We start from the raw sequence: 19787 nt of genomic DNA on the forward strand, positions 1-19787 counted from the left end.
CCCCCCCCCCCCTCCCCCCTCCCCCCCTCCCCCCCTCCCCATGATGCTACAGTCACCGAGTGCCACCTGAAGCCATTTTCCTCCCATTGCGGTGTGGCCTCCCTGTGCCTTTCCAACATGACTTGTTTCGGGGTACCCACTGGGGACCCCACGGGCTGCTTTCCATCTTTTTATCCCGTTGCAGAGAAGCACTCAGGACACCAGTCCTGTGGTGGCACCGTCCAGGGTGACGGAATGTGGCCGCTTCCATCCGTATTGTTATTTGGTCCCCACGCCCCGTTCCACACCCCGCCAGCACAGCAGCCTAAGCACACCACCTTGTCACCTCCTGCCAGCCCCCTGCGCCTTCGAAGGCTCTGCTTTCCCATCCATGGACCACAGTTCATGTTTGGGACCTGTCGGGTGGCTGAGAACTTGTGTAGCCTGCTCTCCCCCAGCAACACCACATGCGGTTGTAAACTCTGTTTTCACACTATAAACCCAGACCCTTCCAGCCACCCCTCTGTTTTAAAGAAAAGTTTACTTGCTTTATTTAATATGTCTGAATGTTTCCCTGCATGCATTTCTGTGCCCTGGGAGTGTGCCTGGTACCCAAGAAAGTAAGAAGAGGGCATTCGACCTCTAGAACTGGAGTCACAGACGGTTGTGAGCTGCTGCGTGGGTGCTGGAGTCAAAACCCGGTCCCCCTAGGAGCGAGTGTTCTTGAGCCACCTCCCAGCCCCTGGCTACCCAACTTTAAAAGTTCCCCTTCCAAGGCTGGAGAGATGGCTCAGTGGTTAGGACCCAAGTTCAGTTTCAAACAGCCATTGCCTGTAAATCCATGGTCAGGGTATCCGATGCTCCAGTTCTGACCTCCACAGGCACCCTCACATGGGGCACACACATGCTCATAAATAAAAAGAAATGTTTAAAACATGCTTATCCCAAGGGCAGAGGATGTGGCTCAGGCAGAGTGTGGGGCCCTGGGTTCCTCCCTGAGAGACGTCACGGAAGAGTGTACTTCTAGGTTCTTCCTGAGACCTCTGGGACCTGCAGTGTTCATAGCTAGAGGCTGCCTCATCCCGGGGATGATTGTGAAGGGTGAATGTGGACAGATGGCTGTAGAGTCGCTGTAGCCCCAGGTCCTCCACCTCCTAAGTGCTGGGACTGTGGAACCCAGGCCTTGGGAATGCCTGGAAGCGCTCTGCCCTCTGAGTCACACCCCCAGCCCCGCCTGGTCTTCTGCAGAGGGCCTTGCCCTGTGTCCCCTGGATACTCCTCTACCCTCAGCCTTTCCTCGTGGTCTGCGATGCTGTGGGCTCCTGTCACCCATGCTGTGAGAAGCTTCTGGACCCCTCGGGTTCTGACACAGCTGCCTTTGGGCAAAGCACAGTGCACAGAAACTGTCCCATAGGTCCTTGGGGCATAGAGTGTGGGTGGGGCTCCAGGGAGGGTCCGTGCAGGACAAGTGGATGGACCTCACAGTTCTGGGGGTTTCCAGGGAAGATTCAGGACCAGGGTGTGACGTTGCTTCACTTCCTCCTCTCTTGGGTGCAAAGATGGTTTGTGTCCACACAGGTTCTGACTCTTTAGTGACATGTACTATGCCCTTCTTGGGGGCCAGGCAACATTCAGAGTTGGGGAAGGGGCCCGGGGATGGAGCACCACTCTTACAGAAACCGGAGTTCAGCGCCTGTCTCCCATGTCAGGCAGCTCACACCTGCCTGTGACTCCCACTCTAGGGGATCTGACGCCGTCTTCTGGCAGCCTCAGGAACTGCACTCACATGTGTACCCAGCCCCTGGGGAATAGATCAGTGGGGAGAGGGGTTTGCCACCAACCCTGGCAACGGGGGGTGGGGTGGGGGAACCTGGGGATGAGGTGGAGCCTCAGCATGGCCTGGAGAAGCAGGAAGACCCCAGCTGCACCCCAAAGACTGAGCAGAGCCCTCAAACACACGGGGAGCATCTTTGTAGCAGGGCCACCCTTCATGCTGGGGTGCAAGGTGTACTTAGTGCGTAGCCCTGGAGGCCTCTCTGTTTTAGAATCGCTGCTTGCCCCTCCGGTCTCCTCCTCCACGACACTGGCCTCTCCTGACTTTTCTCCTCAACAGTTCCGGGACCTCTGTACCCCACAGGCTGATGGGAGATCAGGTCTGCTATAGATCCCCTGATAGCCCGCCCTAACCTCGAGAGGGATGTGGTCATAGGGGGGAGCATGATGGGTCAGGGAGGGGGATCCTGTCCTCGTGACTTCCTGTCTCCTGCCCCCACCCCCTGCACTTGCCCCGCTCAGGTCTTCTGCTGGCCCTGTCCCCAGAGTTTGTAGTCTGATGCTCAGCCCTAGCTGTAGAGGGTTCTTGGGGAGACTGAGGCCAGCTTCCCTCGAGGCTATGACTCTTGTCGTGTTGGGGTGTTCACAATGCACAGGGCTGCTGTCTCACACTGCCAGTGTGCACAGCCCATCCGTCCCCGGAGCCCACTCTTCCCCCTCAAACTTCAGGCTCTTCCAGCAGAGGCCTCCTTTAGCTTAGTAGAAATTTAGGATACCGGTTTTTGGAGTTTGGACTTACAGAAGTGACAGGTGTTTTGTTTCTTGGCCAAAATGAAAATTTCAGTCGCGATTTCTGTTTCTGGACCTCGGTTTCTGTTCTGACCAGATCAAGAGGCCGAGAAGCATAGCTTGTTGTATAAGGGTCCCCAGGAACTGGAGTGTGTGGGGGACTCTTATCTGTCATCTGGGGGCAGTGCAGAAGCTGAGCAGAACGTGGTGTTGGGAAAACAGTCCAGCATGGGCGATTGGTCTAGCCTCACCCCAAAGCAGACTGGGGGCTATGAGCTGTCCCTCACACCGTGGGATTGTGTGATGTTGAGTCAGCTGTGAGAATGGGGTGAGCCAGGAAGGCAGGGCAATCTGGTAAGGAATACGGCAGGAGCAATAGCTGTCCACACCTGCAAAAGCCGGCACAGACGGCATGGAGTGAGGCCTTGGAGGTGAAGAACCTGGTAGCTTCCCTAGAGGGAAAAGGGAGATCTTCTCACACTCCAGTTTTCTGAGAGGCTCCAATTTCTTTCCTTCTTTCTTTCTTTCTTTCTTTCTTTCTTTCTTTCTTTCTTTCTTTTTCTTTCTCGCTCTCGCTCTTCCTTCCTCCTTCCTTCCCTCTTTCTATCTCTTCCTTTCTCCTTTCCTCCTTCCCTCTCCTTCTTCCTTCTTCTGTTTTTTGAGACAGGGTTTCTCTGTATAACAGTCCTGGGACTGCTTTGTAGACAAGGCTAGCCTTGAACTCACAGAGATTCACTCTTTCTGACTCCCAAGTATTGGGATTAAAGGTGTGTACCACCACACCAGGCAAATTTTTCTTAAGATTTAGTTTTATTTCATGCACGCGCGCACGCGCGCGCGTGTGTGTGTGTGTGTGTGTGTGTGTGTGTGTATTTGCAAATGTGTGGAGGCCAGAAGGTGGCACTTAGTATTTTCCTTTTATACTTTCACCCATTCCTTTGAGGCAGAGGCTCTCCTTGGACCTGGGTCTTGTGTCTCAGCTCTGCTGGAAGGCTCTTCTGTTTCCACCCGCCTCATGGCTGGGGTTACAGGCGTCTGTGTGGCTGCCCCATTTGATACATGGGTGCTCGGAGCTGAACTCCAGCCCTCATGAGTGTTCAGCAAGCACCTAAGCTCCAAGCCATGTCTTCAGCCCCCGGGTCTGTAGCTCTGTCCTGTCCCACAGAGTGGGCAGGAGGCAGAGACTTGGGGTTCTGCCAGGGAGCTCTGACTCTGACTGAGTCCCCATCTCTTCCTGTCACACCCAGATTGCCTCTTCAAAGTCTGCCCCATGAACCGCTACTCTGCACAGAAACAGTACTGGAAAGCCAAGCAGACTAAGCAGGACAAGGAGAAGATTGCCGACGTGGTACTGCTGCAGAAGCTGCAGGTGTGTGCATGGGCGCACAGGGCCTGGGGCACATGGTACGGGGGTGTTAAGGACTGCGTGCACAGCACTGGCTGTACAACAGGGCCTCCACTCCTCAGTCAGTGGCGGCTTCATGCATGAGATGGGCAAGACTGGTGTAAAAGCCCATGATTTGGGGCAGACAGGGAGTGGAGTACCCGTCCAGGAACCCAATGTCTGTATAAATCCTTCCTGCCAGTTCCAAGATGGGCTTAGCCCTGTGCCGGGGCACATGACTCAGTGGTTAGATGTGGGCAACCCAAACAACTGTACTTGGACTTACCAGTGGCTCCTGAGGTGGTGGCTCTGGGGAACCTCACCGGAGAACACTGGGTCTCGTCTTAACGCTGGGTCTCCCGCTGCTTTATAGAGCTGCAGCCTGGGGCTCTTGGGACCCATCTGCCCATATTGTGGGTCAGGTTGAGCCGAGGCAGCCCCTAGGACCCTGACTCTCCTTCCTGGGCACATGTATAGTGCTGTGGCACTGGCCTGGTAGACACATACACGGAATGTCCTCTGAGCATAGCTCAGGTGTGGCCAGTGCGGACACCGCCCGTAGGGGCAGCAGCTGTGGAGAGCCTCTGAGGCCCCTGCCCTGGGGCCGTGGGACTGGAATAGCTGGGTGGACCCCCATCCCATAGCCGTGACCGGGCTGTGGAGGGAGAGCAGAAGGGACTGCCTGAGCTCTGGTCTCAGGGTGGGCTATCCCCGGCTTCCTCTCTACAGCCACTGTAGACTGAGTTGGGGCTGAGACCCGGGGCTCACACCCGAGTCAGAGCCTCACACTGTAGCTCTGAAGGATCACACGGAACACACATGGTTCCCCTGCAGCCTCTGTGACCCTGGCTTGATTTACCCTAGACCCAACAGCCCTGAGTGGGAGGAAAGGGCAGAGGGGCCGCTGTCCTCAGAGTGTGCTTGTCTGATGGAGGAGGCCTTTCTTCATCAAGGGTCTAGGTTGATGGCCCAGTTTATAGGGGCTCCCCTAAGAGGTAATGGAGCTTACTTATACTTGAGGCCATCTGAGCTGGAGCAGCATCAGGGAAGGGATCTCTGGAGGGGTCAGGGAGGGATGGGAAGTGGCCTTTACCCAGCTTAGTCTGAAGAATGGGGGTAAGGAGTGGTCACAGGCTCAAGTTGCTGGATGTGTCAAAGGCATGAGAGCTCAGGGTCCTCGTGGAAGGTGCCCTTCAGGGTGGGATCAGACTTCTCGGCCATGGTGAGCCGTGATATCGCAGGCTGGCTGTCCTCTGCATTTGAGGCCTCAGGCCATTGCTTAGTGGGAGGAAGGAGGGCCTCTGGATGCAGCACCAGAGACAGGGCCAAGGATGGGTGGGTGAGTGTGTTTATGCAAGCACACACATGCATGGTGGCGTCATCTTCCTCTGGAGCAGTTTCTGAGCCCCCCCTGCCCCCCCTTATCTGCAGCACGCAGCCCAGATGGAGCAGAAGCAGAATGACACAGAGAACAAGAAGGTTCACGGTGACGTGGTCAAGTACGGCAGCGTGATCCAGGTGTGGCCTTGGTGCAGAGCACTCCCTGCCCCTCTGTGTGTGCACGTGCGTGAGTGTGTGAGAGTACATGTATGTGTGTGTATGTATGTGTGTGTATATGTGTATGAGTGTGTGTATAAGTGTATGTGTGTGTATCTGTGTGGATGAGTGTGTGTGTGAGTGTGTGTATAAGTGTATGTGTGTGTCTGTGTGAGTGAGTGTGTGTATATGTGTGAGTGAATGTGTGTGTGTGATGATATTTCCGGTGGATGGCTGCTACCACCTTTTCAACTGTACTTCTGTACTGTACTGTGCCCAGGGGAGTGTTTTTAGCTCAGGGTCATGAGCACATACTTAGCTAGGCTCTGATCTCAATAGTGTGGTGACCTCAAATTCCTTAACTCCCTGTTTACTTCACTGGTACACAAGCCAGTCGGGCTGGAGATGGCTCAGTGGATGGGAGCACTTGCTGCTCTTGCAGAGGACCCAAGTTAGATTTCCAGCCACCAAATGGGGCTGCCTAACTCCAGTTCCAGGGGATCCAGTGCCCTCTTCTGGCCTCTGTGGGTACTGCATGCACACACTGCATATACATGCACACCGGAAATATCTTTCTACACGTAAAAATAAATAAATCTTAAAGCAGGCCAGTGATAGCATTTGTTAGATCAGGGTGACGGAGGTGATGTGGAAACAAAAGCAGAAAGGCACCTTCAGAAGCAGAATTGTTTCTTTAAGCAGAACTTCTGAAGTCTCTAGAAGTCTGTACAGTGTGCTTGGGCTTCAGACGGAAAGGGGCTGGGAGGTTCCATCTGCATGTCTGCCGTCTCAGAGTGTAGATGCCACTGGGAGATGTGCCCATCCTCTAACCAGAGCACCAACAGTCCACAGGCATTATTGTGAAGTCAGCTTTTCTGTGCCAAGCCTCTCAGCCCACCTAAGACTTTAACCCTTCATTGTTTGCCTGTGGGATTGTAAGATTCTGTGTAAGATTAGCTAGGGCTGTAGACGGAGTTTACCTGGTAGAGTATGCTTGCCTGGCGAGCGCAGAGCCCGAGCTAAACCCTGGAGCCTCATAAACAGGGTAGGTGGATCTCTGCAGATCAGCACTGAGGGGTGCAGGCAGGAACGTCAGAACTCCAGGAGTCCTGGACTGTGTCTGAGAAGCGATGACTCGGGTTAAAATGTGCATAATTTCTGTTTCTTCATGGAGGTGCGTGCTTGGCGGGTCGTCTCCTGCTGAGCTGCACTTTGACCTGGCATGCAGTTTGACAAGGTGTGCGTGTGTCAGTGCGTGTCAGCCTGCGACGGTGTGTCTGGCGTCCTGGCCTCCCAGGCCTGGCGCCTCACTCCCGCCACACCTCTGCCTCAGCTCCTTCACATGAAAAGCAACAAGTACCTGACGGTGAACAAGCGGCTGCCGGCGCTGCTGGAGAAAAACGCCATGCGGGTGACGCTGGATGCTACAGGCAACGAGGGCTCCTGGCTCTTCATCCAGCCCTTCTGGAAGCTGCGGAGCAATGGGGACAATGTGAGCACAAGACCAGGGCAGGAGGGGGCTAGGCAGTGTGGCCCACCCTCCAGAGGGATCCCATGACTGAGCAGAGGGCGGAGACCCTGCTGGAAAATGTTTTTAATCTTCTCGCCTCACTTTGTCCTGTCCCAAAGGTGGTCGTGGGGGACAAGGTGATCCTGAATCCTGTCAACGCAGGGCAGCCTCTACATGCCAGCAATTACGAGCTTAGTGACAACGCTGGCTGCAAGGAGGTGAGCGGGACGAGGAGTGTGTCCCGGGGTTGAGCCAGATCCCCCCCCCCCCCGTGTGTGTGTGTGTCTGTGTGTCTGTGTGTCCCTCCCCGCACATCTCTGCCTCTGGTGCTGCCTGGAACCCTGGGCCTCACTGCTTCCCTGCTCTGCCTCCCAGCATTCAATCTCATCCTTCACCCCACTGGCCAGTTGCCACAAGGACCCTGGCATCTTGGCTTCGGGAAGCACCCAGAGCCACAACAGGAGCTGGGCTGGCTTCCCCCTCTCCCTTCCCCTCTCCCTTCCCCCTCCTTGGTCTTCAGCGCTGGTCACGCTTGGCAGCTGGCAGACCAGCTGTGTCACCAGCCTGCCCCCCCCCCCCCAGGTCAACTCTGTCAACTGCAATACCAGCTGGAAGATCAATCTATTCATGCAATTCCGGGACCACCTGGAGGAGGTGTTGAAGGGGGTAAGTTCGAGTCCCTCCCAGCTGTCAAATGACAGCTCTGTTCTCTTCAGCTTCCCTCTGCCCCCAGAAGTCTCCCATGTGTCCAGTTATCTCGTCCCCCCTTGGCTCTCCTCCTTTTCTTCTCTTGCAGAGGAACATCAGAGACCTCCCTACCCTGTCCTCCACCTCAGAGTGGCCACATCCGTGGAGCACCCTTTCCTGTCTCTGACTTTTACTCTGTGGGCCCCTTATTGTGCCCTGAGCTTTCTTTGGCAAGAAAAGGCTGCTCCTGCCTGCTGCCAGAAGTCGGTGTCTGCCCACCTGCCATGGGGGTTGGTGCCTCTTCCCTGTCCCCAGACATGCCAGTGTGTACATTGGGAGAGGAGGTGGCAGCCAGGCCAGGGAGGGGCTGGCCCAACAGGCAGAGCAGCCAGTGCCCTGTAGTGAATACTGAGGCACAGGGGAGAATGTCTGAGAACCTAAAAGCCAAGCTTCTGATGGAGAGGCAGGTTGGGGGTGGGGTAACAAAGAGTGAGGCACCCCAGCTAGAATAGCCTTGGGGGGCTGTGAGGGTGCGAGGCCTCAAAGCAGGTACTGTGAGGAGGCCAGCCTGCTCCCTGCTCAGAAGCCCCAGGGGCACCCTTCACCCCTTTCCTTCTAAGATGGCTCCCTTATTGCTCTGATTGCCCTGGCTGCCCCCATCAGCCTGGGTTGCTCACAGGCTTTCTCCCTCTGTTCATGGAACCTTCCTGTTGTCCAGGCGTCAGCCAGAACCCAGCCCAGTGCCCCTCCCCAAAGCTGCCCTGTGACACATGCTCTGGGCAGCATGTATTAGACAGGCTCGCTTTGGGCCCCCCTCCGCCATTTCCTGTGAGATCTGGCGAGGCTGTCATGGTGTTGGGTTAGGCTCCAGGCAGGCTAGAAGCAAGGCGTTCTCCTCAAAGCCCACCTGTTTGTACCTTCCCTGAACCGGCCACACAGTGTCTCTGGGTTCTGCTGTAGGGACTGATGCAGTCTGGGTGCGGATACATCGCTCATTTCTTTGTCCACCCGAGGGTCACCTGAGTACTGCGTCTAGAGCCAGGTTCAGTGCAGGGAGACAGCCAAGCTCCGAGAACCTGCTGCGTAGCCGCCCGCAGGGGGAGCAAGTATGAAGGCGGGACTAAGGTGTGGGCCCTGGGACTGAGGCAGGGACTCTCCCACTTGCTCCGGGCTGCGTGGCTCTTGGCAGGATGCCTCCCTTCTCTGCCTGGGTAGCGCAGTGGTACTCTGGTCCTCCATCAAACCTTGTGATTGTTTCTGCCGAAGCCAGAGTGGCTCCATTCTGTAGAAGGCACAGCTGAGGCTCACAGACAAATAAGGAATATATCAAGCCGGTGGTGGCGGCGGTGGTGGTGGTAGCTCACGCCTTTAATCCTAGCACTTGGGAGGCAGAGGCAGGCTGATCTTTGTGAGTTCGAGGCCAACCTGGCCAATAAGAGCTAGTTCCAGGACAGGCTTAGAAAACTACAGAAAAACCCTGTCTCGAACCCCCTCCCCCAAATATCCCACCCCTCATAGCATGGGGGAGCAAGATTCAAACCCAGTTTTTGTCTTAAGATCTGGAGGTGAACCCATGGCTACCACCCTCCAGCTGCCACAGAGAGTTAAAAGAAGGGGAGGGTGTTAGGGTATTAGAGGGAGGGGGCGGCCCTAGGCTGGGAGCCTGAGAGCTGGAGTCCTTCCTGCTTTCCTGACAGAGGCATTTGGAGGTGCCAGGAGGGTTGGAGTATGGAAACCTGGGGTAGAGGGCTGCGCACAGTCCCACCCTCCCCCCTCCCTGTGGCAGGCTGCATCTGGGGGACCCTGAACCTGGGGGAGTGACTGTGAATGCCTGACCCCGCCCCCGCCCACAGGGAGACGTGGTGCGGCTGTTCCACGCAGAGCAGGAGAAGTTCCTCACTTGCGATGAGTACAAGGGCAAGCTGCAGGTGTTCCTGCGAACCACGCTGCGCCAGTCGGCCACCTCGGCCACCAGCTCCAACGCACTCTGGGAGGTGGAGGTCAGAGCCCACACCGTGTTCGCTTCCCGGTACCCACGAGGGTGGAATGTCTGTCCAGTCCTTCCCCTGGCCCCACAATCGCCAAGAGGCTAGGGAGGACTGGGCACTTCGATCCCCACAGGCCTCCCAGCGTCTGGGCTTCCCTTTCAGTCCTCACCACCTCACCCTTACCTGTCCCCAGGTGGTCCACCACGACCCGTGCAGAGGAGGAGCGGGACACTGGAACGGTCTGTACCGGTTCAAGCACCTGGCCACAGGCAACTATCTAGCTGCCGAGGTGAGCGAAGGGTGGAGTGGGCATGGCATCTGTGTGTGCTGGGGACACGGGAAGCATGCGCACGCTTGCTCACACATGGGCATGGCATCTGTGTGTGCCGGGGACACAGGGAGCCTGCGTATGCTTGCTCACGCATGAACATGGCATGTTTGTGTGTGCCGGGACACAGGGAGCATGTGCACCTTGCTCATGTGTGTGCCTATGGAGAAGGGACCATGAGGGGCTCTCTGCACAGCTCCTCCAGGAGTCGCATGGCCTGGGCTAACCATCTTGGGGTGCCTTCTGGGTTTGATCCTGTGTTTGGGGTGTGTGTGCTGACAGCGTAGTAATCCCCCTCACCTTGCACCTCTGTTCAGGAAAACCCCAGCTACAAAGGCGATGCCTCAGATCCCAAAGCAGCAGCAGGACCGGTGAGGAGTGGAGCAGGGCGGCTGCCCGGGCTGGGAGGGGGGAGTGGCGGGGTGAGGGGGCTGGGAGCGGGCGGGAGTGGTGTGGGACAGGAGGTGCAAGGCCAAGCAACCTAGGAAGTAGGTGGGATCTTGCCTGACCCGGGGGTCCTCCTCCCAGGGGGCCCAGGGCCGCACAGGCCGCAGGAACGCGGGAGAGAAGATCAAGTACCGCCTGGTAGCCGTGCCACACGGCAACGACATTGCCTCTCTGTTTGAGTTGGACCCCACCACGCTGCAGAAAACTGATTCCTTCGTGCCCCGGTAGGTGTGCGCCATCTGCCTGAGGCCTTTTGTTCCTGGGACCTCTTGGGTCTGCTGTTCTGAGAGCTGTTGGTGGCTTGTGTGCAGGCACAGCCTCCTTTGCTGCACTGGGGTCTGCCCTGTCTTTATTACAGAGCTGCTTCTCAGCCTCTTGGCCCGGTCCAGCAGGCGCTCGAGTGCTGTGGGAGGTCCTTCTGTGTATGTGTTGCTTTTATTGGTTAATGAATAAAGCTGCTTTGGCCTATGGCAGGCAGAATATAGCCAGGCTGCAAGGTGTGTATAGAGAGTAGGAGGACTCAGGGAGATGCCACGTAGCTACTGAAGGAGACAGACAGCCCGGAACCTTACCAGTAAGCCATAGCCTTGTGGTAATACACAGATTAATAGAAATGGGTTAATTTAAGATGTAAGAGTTAGTTAACAAGAAGCCTGAGCTAATAGGCTGAACAGTGTTGTAGTTAATAGTTTCTATGTGATTATTCAGGCCTGGGCAGCTGGGAATGAAAGAGCACCCTCTGATTGTACTCAAGCACAAAGCGTGAACTGGTCTGTCACAGCCAGGCACCTGGAGAACTCAGATGCTGTCTGGGAGGTCAGGCTGCCACGCCTGTAAAGTCCTACCAACCCTGAGAATGTAGACTGTCACATTCCTGTGACCGAGGCTGCGGCTTGGCTGGAAGAGGGCTTGCCTGGCAGACACAAAGGCCTGGATTCAGTACCTAGCACTGTGTAGACCCGGAGCGGCGGCCCAGACATGTGATTCCGGCATGCCGGAGATGGGGGCAGGAGGACCATCTTATTCTCTACTACGTACGTAGTGAGCTTGAAGCCAGGGCTGCAGGAGAAATGAAGAAAATATCACAGGGGTGTAGAGATGGCTCCGCGGATAAAGCACTTTCTGTCCAAGCGTGAGGACCAGAGTCCGGATGCTGGGTGGGAGTGAGGCCTGCTGACTGGGAATCTCTGTAGTTGGCACGGCTAGCTAGATGCTGCAATGTGTCGCGTTCCTGGTTCAACAAGAGACCCTACCTCCATATAAAAGATGGCGAGCGGTGGAGGAAATGGCCTATGTTAACCTCCAGTTCTGAGCACACATGCACTCAAGTCTGTACACACATGTGCATGCCTCGAAGCAAAAAATCCCGAGTCATCCAGGCCTCAGTGTTTTCTGGCCACGAGACCTCAGGTAGATGCGTCCACCACGCTGTCTCAGTCTGCCATCTATAAAAGGGAACAGCAAGGCCTGTCACTAGGATTTCTGGGGAATAATGGAGGAACCGTTAGCCCCTGGTCTCTAACCTGACACTTCCTGGGGGCTTGGTTTATTCAGGTGAATGCTGGCCCCTTGCCCATCAGCACACATTGGTTTAGGGGTACACCACAGTAGGGCCAGGGCTCACCCATCCTCAGTAACCACACTGTGGAGGTGTGCCGTGCACACCGTGGAGAGCAGAGCAAGCGGACGGTGTTGGGGACTGGTGAGCCGAGAGTACCTGCCGTCTGTGGCACCCTCCCTCACTAGCTCTGTGTCCTCTCACCAGGAACTCGTATGTGCGGCTGCGGCACCTCTGCACCAACACGTGGATCCAGAGCACCAATGAGCCCATCGACGTGGAAGAGGAGCGGCCTATCCGGCTCATGGTGCGGAACCTCGTGGTGGGGCTGGGTCCTGCTGGAGGGTCCCTGGCACCCTGCTGACCCTTGTCTCTATAGCTGGGCACGTGCCCCACCAAGGAAGACAAGGAGGCCTTTGCCATTGTGTCGGTGCCCGTGTCTGAGATTCGTGACCTGGACTTTGCCAATGATGCCAGCTCCATGCTGGCCAGCGCTGTGGAGAAACTCAACGATGGCTTCATCAGCCAGAACGACCGCAGGTGTGTTGGGAGGGAGCTCCCAGATCACAACGTGGAAAGTTACTGTTTGTTATGAGTGTGTGGTTTTATTTTGGGCGTCTCACACTAGCTCTTCTGACTTTAGCCTCTTTCTCTTCAGCGGTTTGTCTCAGGTCCTGCTTCCCTGCTTGCTCCATGCCTGGCTGACTGGCCTCAGGTGTCTTCCTCTCTTTCTCCCTAGCTCTCTTTTGAGCCTAGATTCCTCCTATTTATTCTCTCTGCCCAACAGCCCCACCTATCCCTCTACTGCCTAGATATTGGCCGTTCAGCTTCTTTTTAGATCAATCAGGTGCCTTAGGCAGGCAGTGCAAGACATTTTTTATATAATTAGACAAATGCAGCATAAACAAATGTAATACATTTTTACATAAAGAAATACTCTTCAACATAAACAAATATAACACATCTTTATGTAGTTAAAGTAATACTTTGCAACATAAATAAATGCAACACATTTTTACATAGTTAAAGAAATACTCTTCAACATGTAATCTAGTCTTCCACTCCATCAAAGACCCCAGAAGGATATATTACCTGGTAAACAGGAAGTACAGTGCAAGCAACTTCCAAAACTATAGAAATGACAGAGACAGCTGGCTGCCTGGACAGTCACACAAGGTTCCTTTGCAGCATTGGGGCATCCATCTTTTGCCTACAGGCCTAGAATATATATATTTTTAATATATTTATTTATTATGTATACAATATTCTGTCTGTATGTCTGCAGTCCAGAAGAGGGCACCAGACCCCATTACAGATGGTTGTGAGCCACCATGGGATTGCTGGGAATTGAACTCAGGACCTTTGGAAGAGCAGGCAATGCTCTTAACCGCTGAGCTATCTCTCCAGCCCCAGGCCTAGAATATTTGAGACTTTTTTATGAAGCAGGAATTTTGAAGGACTGTCAGCCTTGTTTTTGGCAAAGTTTGACATCTTTTTCCTTTGTGCCCTGCTTGTCCAGTTTGTACCGCATACTGTCAACAGTCAAGGCAAGGACAGCTGTGTTGCAGATGTTGTGGCGTGGGTGTATGGGTTCACACGGGTCCGTGAAATGAAGACACAGAGACACTTTGGGAATGAATTTAGCCTTAGTAACTGCAGGAGTCCCCAGCCTCAGTGTACTGAAGCACTTTCCCTTTGCCCAGGGCATTTTTACTTTTGCCCGGATTTACACTTCTGCCGGTTGATTTCCCTATGCTCAAAACAACCCGAATGAAGCTTCCAAACCCACAGTGCCAGGTGCGAATGCCTGATTCAGGAGGTACCGTGCTTTTCCAGGTTGCCCCTAATCAAGTTTTGCATAGGCTTTGTATCCATGGGAAACCTTCAGACAAGATTCACATAGAGCGGGGGCTGGAGAGATGGCTCAGGTTAAGAGCATTGCCTGCTCTTCCAGAGGTCCTGAGTTCAATTCCCAGCAACCACATGGTGGCTCACAACCATCTGTAATGAGGCCTGGTGCCATCTTCTGGCCTGCAGACATACACACAGAGTGTTGTATACATAATAAATAAATAAATATTTTTTAAAAAAAGATTCACATAGGGCAACAAAAGGTATCTGTAACACAGGGATGGATTAGGGTTGCCAGGTGTGGCTCAGTGGGGATCGGTGCTAGCTGCTAACTTTCTGGTGCCAGGCCAGCAGGAAATTCTGCTATAGTTTTTGCCCAAATAGTTGGCTTTGTCACAATGAAAGCAACTATACGGAGGCTCTTTGATGACCATCATCCTTTTTTTTCTTAAGATTTATTTATTTATTATGTATACAGTGTTCTGTCTGCATGTGTGCCTACAGGCCAGAAGAAGGGCCTTTTCTGTATGGACCTGTCTTTACTGTGTGTCTCTAGCCTTTTCTGACCACATAAGCCAAACCTTAAACTGCTAAGTGGCAACTAAGTGGCTGTGGTGGCTGGCTCTGCCTCCCCCTTCTTGGGTCCATGAGAGCCAGCCTGATGCCAGTGGGCCTGGCCGAGAGCTTCATCTAACCCGATCTCCCCAGCTCTAAGAAGCTGGTGCCCACAGTGTGGTGAGCATTTTTACTTAGCTTTTTGTTTTTACTTAACATGCTGGCTGCTTGAGTGCTTGCTGTATGGGAGAGCCCCTTAAAGGATCCATACCCATTTTTGTTTTTGTTCTTTTTCCCAGCTTTCTCAGCCTCTATGTGGAAATTTGGGCCCCATGTTGGACACCATATATAGTAGGCTTTATCTTTGGGCCACCAACCAGCTCCCATATAAAGACACCGAGACTTCTTGTTAGTTACGAAAGCTCAGCCTTAGCTTAGGCTTGTCCCACTAGCTCTTGTAGCTTAATCTAACCTGTTTCTCTTCATCTACATTTGCCTTGGGGCTTCTTACCTTTCATTCTGTATGTCCCTCTTTCCTGCTCCCTCTGTGTCTGTCTGGCCCCAGGCATCTCCCTCTTTCTCCCTCATTCTCATCTCTCGAGCCCAGATTCCTACTTCTGCCTGCCATCCCCACTTATCCTTCAGCTGCCTAGCTATTGGCTGTTCAGCTTTCTATTAGGCCAATCAGGTGCCTTAGGCAGGCAAGGTAAAACAAATACAACACATCTTTACATAGTTACACAAATGCAGCAGAAACAAATGTATGTTTTTACATAGTTAAACAAGTGGAGCAGAAACAAATGTAACACTCAGATGTAACACCTCTTCATAGTTAAACACATCTTTACATAGTTAAGGAACTATTCCACAGCAGGGGATGGAGTTGTGGGGGGCAGCAGGAGACCATGGAGCAGGGCAGATGACTGAGTTTCTCTCTAGGGCCACAGAGGAGCGGCAAGAACCAGGCTGGCACTGCATCCTGGCGTGGGGAGCCAGTCTCACTGCTTACATCATCCCAGAAGTAGCCTTATAGGGCTACTGGGGCTCGGAGGAGTCAGATGTCCTCTGGGCCACATAGCTTTGAGTGGTAGAATCAGGACACTGCAGATCCCTTCATAGCAAACACACTGCCCACAGTCCCCATTGCCCAGCTATTTCTGCAATGTTCTGAGCTCTGTTTTCTTGGGGCAGTTTGGGATCCAGGGGGAAGATAGGGTGTGAGGCATTTCCTAAGAGCAGTTTGGTGGGAGCTGGGCTAATGCTGGGCTTGGCAGCAGTACCGGTGAGTGACTCCGGAGAGAGCTGCTAGCCTGTGTGTGCACATGTTGGCTGGGCCCTGGGGAGCTGCCCTCAGCACATCATATCATGCTTGCTTCCCGTGTTGCCCTCGGCCAGGTTTGTCATCCAGCTGCTGGAGGACCTGGTGTTTTTTGTCAGCGATGTTCCCAACAATGGGCAGAATGTCCTGGACATCATGGTCACCAAGCCCAACCGAGAACGGCAGAAGCTGATGCGGGAACAGAACATACTAAAGCAGGTGTGTGCTCTCTAGGGGCTTCTACTGAAGGGGGATCGTGGAGGGGCGTGGCTCAGCGGGAGAGCCTGTGGGTGCTCTCCAGGGGCCTCTACTGAAGGGGGGGATCATAGAGGGGCGTGGCTCAGCGGGAAAGCACCTGCCTAGCATGCATCGGTGAGGAACTGAGAGCATAGATCAGTGGTAGGTGCTAGAGTTTACTAATGAGGGGCTCAGGGTATGGATTAGGAAGGAAGTCCTTGCCTAGACCCACCAGTGGGGAGGTAGGGGTTTGGCTCAGTGGGAGAGCACGCACTTAGCATATTCAAGGCAAGGGCCTAGGTGCCATCCCCAGCACTGGGGGAAAAGATGTATCTGAGCCATGGGCACCCTATAGGAATCGCCTCATTTGACCCCCTCCTGCAGAACTGTGGCCCTCATTATACTGAAGCCCATAGAGGCTGGAGTCCTGCCGAGCTGGACGCTCTGGGCTCCTGTGAAAGGACACTCTGGGATGGAGTCAGCCAGGGCTGGGGTTCCGGGATGAGGCGGGGTGCAGGTGGGATGGGAGAGTCCCTATCACTCTCTACACCCCTCAGATCTTCGGCATCCTGAAGGCTCCGTTCCGTGACAAGGGGGGTGAGGGCCCGCTGGTGCGGCTGGAGGAACTGTCCGACCAGAAGAATGCCCCCTACCAGTACATGTTCCGCCTCTGCTATCGGGTGCTGCGGCACTCCCAGGAGGACTACCGCAAGAACCAGGTGGGTGCAGGATGGCCCTGCTGGGTGTGTACCCTGCCTTCGCTCCTCACTGGGCAGCCAGACACCATTAAGGCCCAGGGTACAGGAGGGCACCAGATGGTGTGGCTGGGTGCTTACCCCAGGCTGCCCTGGGCTCTGCTGTTGCCATCTTAAAATATTACTGCTTCCTCCTCATCATCCTCTTTTGGTTTACTGAGACAGGGTCTCATATGTAGATCTGGCTGGCCTGGAACTCGCTATATAGATCACACCTGCCTCTGCCTCCTGAGTGCTGGGATTAAAGGCATGCCACCATCTACCCCAAAATTCTTCATTTTTGAACCATGTTTTTGCTATTTTGTACCATATAGCCAGTCTCTCTAGGCAGACAAGGCCCTGAGCACAGCTCAGAAACCATGTAAAGACAAGACGCCCTTCTGCTCTGACTGCAGCTTCCACGCTCACCCTGAAATGGGCTTTTCAGATTCGTTTTCTCTATGGTGTAGAGACGCTCGCTTGGGCCCATGAGATAACAGCACAGGACAGAAGCCTGGCCTCCCAGCCTTAACTCTGCCCTTTTCTTTAGGGCACAGACTCCGTCTAGTTCACCAAAGTCCTGACTGGAGATTTTTAAAAGAAATGCTTGGCTCTGGCAGCCTCAACAAGCTAGATTCAATGATCTATTCTGTTATTAAAGAGACCAGTGATGGTCAAAAGCAGAGAGAGAGAGAGACAGACAGACAGACAGACATAGTCAATGTGGCCTCATTAGGACGGAAAATAGATAATAGGGTTCAGTGACCCCCTAAGTCTGTTGCTGGCTGCCAAGCTGAGCTCTAGGTTTAAGTGGAGGAGGAACTGGGACAAAGGCCATAGCTGGGCCTGCCTGGTGACTCAGCCCAGGCCCGACAATAGATTACAGATAATCTGGTCGAGGGTGTAGCTTTGCCACCTAGATAACTGCTCTTATCTTAGGAGTGACCTGTCCTGCAGGTTCCCTGCTGCTTGGGGACCGCTTCAGTCCCGTCACAAAGATGGGTCAGGTCTAGGGTTCCTGGGCTCCAGAGGGAAGGCTGAGAGGTTAGGTGGACAGAGGCAACAGGAGGCTCAGTTGGTAGAGTGTGTGCCTAGCATGGCTCAACCCCCGGGTTCATTCCCAACACCATGTGAACTGGGCACAGTGGCAAATGCTCGCTATCCCAGCATCTTAACACGGAGGCAGGAGGACTGGATGTCACCCCAGCTACGCAGGAGGCAATGCCAGGCTCTCATCCAGCTCAGTCAGGGCCTCTGCCTGTGTTGGTCCTGATCTGGAAGTTGGGGTGTGGGGGGTCAAGGCCCTGCAGCAGAGCAGCCTCGTCCCTTGTCCACAGCCCTAGTGACGCCCCGCCCATCTGCCTCTCCCCAGGAGCATATCGCCAAGCAGTTTGGGATGATGCAATCACAGATCGGCTATGACATCCTAGCCGAGGACACCATCACCGCCCTGCTACATAACAACCGGAAGCTGCTGGAGAAGCATATTACCAAGACGGAGGTGGAGACCTTCGTCAGCCTCGTGCGCAAGAACCGAGAGCCCAGGTGCCCCACCGCGCTCTGCCTCTCCTGTGCCTCCTTCCAGCCCCTGCTGCTGGGCTTTTGGTTTAAGATGTATTTTATATATGAGGGCTCTATCTGCATGTACACCTTTATGCCAGAAGAGGGCATCAGACCCCACTATAGATGGTTGTGAGCCACCATGTGGTTGTGGGAATTGAACTCAGGACCTCTGGAAGAGCAACCAGTGACATTTCTCCAGCCCTGGTTTTTTGTGAGACAGGGACTTACTATGTAGCCCTGGCTGTCCTGGAACTCACTATATAGACCAGGCTGGCCTCTGCTTCCTGAGTGCTGAGGTTAAAGGCGTGCACCACCACGCTGGCTTCTGGTGCTGGTTGTTAGCTGCTGGACACGTGCACTGTGTGCGCTGCCTCCAGGGCCCGAGGGGGGCAGGGCACGGAACACGGGATGCGAAGAAATGGACAACAACGCTCTCAGGTTTGGCTCAGTGTAGCCATGACAGACACTAGTTCCCATACAGATGGAGACCCCAGACCCATCCTGGCGACTGAGTCGTTCAGTACCTGCCCGAACTGGTTGTTAAATATTTTGAATGTCAACCTTAGCCTGTGCCTTCCCCAACCCCGGACTTCATCTCTTTGCCTTGTCTGGGAAGGTGCCATGGGCTGCTGCTCCTGGAGAGTTGGGAAGGAGGGCAAGTAGGCTTCTGACCTGTAGGGAAGCTTCTGACCTCCAGGGCAGCTTCTGAGGCTGTTGCCGGCCCTGTTGTCCTCCCAGGTTCTTGGACTACCTCTCAGACCTGTGTGTGTCCAACCACATCGCCATTCCTGTCACCCAGGAACTCATCTGCAAGTGTGTGCTGGACCCCAAGAACAGCGACATTCTCATCCAGACGGAGTGAGTGGTACCTCATCCCCAGGGCTCACTGGGGTTCAGGCTGGTGGTGGCACCCCTGTTCTTGGTGCCTGGCACAGGGTGTGTTGGGTGGTGTGGGAGGCTGGGGGGAATGAGCCATAGCCCCGCCCTGAAAAGCTTCGGCTTGTCCTCCACACAAGGTGGCATGGGCACCTGGGGTCAGCCTGCCTGAGTTAGATATGGTGAGAACCTGTGCCAAAAAGTAAATAAGGGGCGTCAGGGCTCTGGGTGGCCAGAGGCGCTCCCCTGACCGTGGTATTGGCTGCAGGCTGCGGCCCGTGAAGGAGATGGCCCAGTCTCACGAGTACCTCAGCATCGAGTACTCGGAAGAGGAAGTGTGGCTCACGTGGACCGACAGGAACAACGAACACCACGAGAAGAGTGTGAGGCAGCTGGCCCAGGAGGCGCGGGCAGGCAACGCACATGACGAGAACGTGCTCAGTTACTACAGGTGCCAGCGGGGGCGGGGGACCCCAGCCCCTCCCCTTGAGTTCCAGTGCTGCCAGGGCCTCCACCTGTGCAGGCCTGGCCCTTACAAAGCCTTTCTCCACATAAGAACCAGGGGGTGGTTCCTGGGTTTGAACTCGGGTCCTCAGACTTGGCAGCAAACACCCATTGCCCACTGAGCATCTGACCGGCTCTTGATTATTTTTTATTTTATGTTTTTCTATGTG

General features: G+C 54.6%; 1 protein-coding gene across 1 annotated transcript in view; it reads left to right on the forward strand.

Annotated features, from left to right (window-relative positions):
• Itpr3 (inositol 1,4,5-trisphosphate receptor type 3) overlaps positions 1–19787 on the forward strand; it is a 66851-nt gene that overhangs the window by 22999 nt on the left and 24065 nt on the right. The window contains exons 3-18 of the mRNA XM_050138729.1: positions 3789–3910; positions 5357–5443; positions 6795–6953; positions 7091–7189; positions 7554–7637; positions 9512–9658; positions 9840–9935; positions 10292–10345; positions 10503–10645; positions 12187–12286; positions 12359–12519; positions 15781–15922; positions 16498–16659; positions 18047–18219; positions 18976–19095; positions 19382–19564. Of these exons, the coding sequence (XP_049994686.1) occupies positions 3789–3910; positions 5357–5443; positions 6795–6953; positions 7091–7189; positions 7554–7637; positions 9512–9658; positions 9840–9935; positions 10292–10345; positions 10503–10645; positions 12187–12286; positions 12359–12519; positions 15781–15922; positions 16498–16659; positions 18047–18219; positions 18976–19095; positions 19382–19564 (2032 nt within the window). The remainder of the gene's footprint in view (positions 1–3788; positions 3911–5356; positions 5444–6794; positions 6954–7090; positions 7190–7553; positions 7638–9511; positions 9659–9839; positions 9936–10291; positions 10346–10502; positions 10646–12186; positions 12287–12358; positions 12520–15780; positions 15923–16497; positions 16660–18046; positions 18220–18975; positions 19096–19381; positions 19565–19787) is intronic.

This window comes from Alexandromys fortis, unplaced genomic scaffold (genome assembly GCF_014885135.2).
Source record: "Alexandromys fortis isolate MF-2015 unplaced genomic scaffold, M_Fortis_MF-2015_v1.1 scaffold_9, whole genome shotgun sequence".
Lineage (NCBI taxonomy): Eukaryota > Metazoa > Chordata > Mammalia > Rodentia > Cricetidae > Alexandromys > Alexandromys fortis.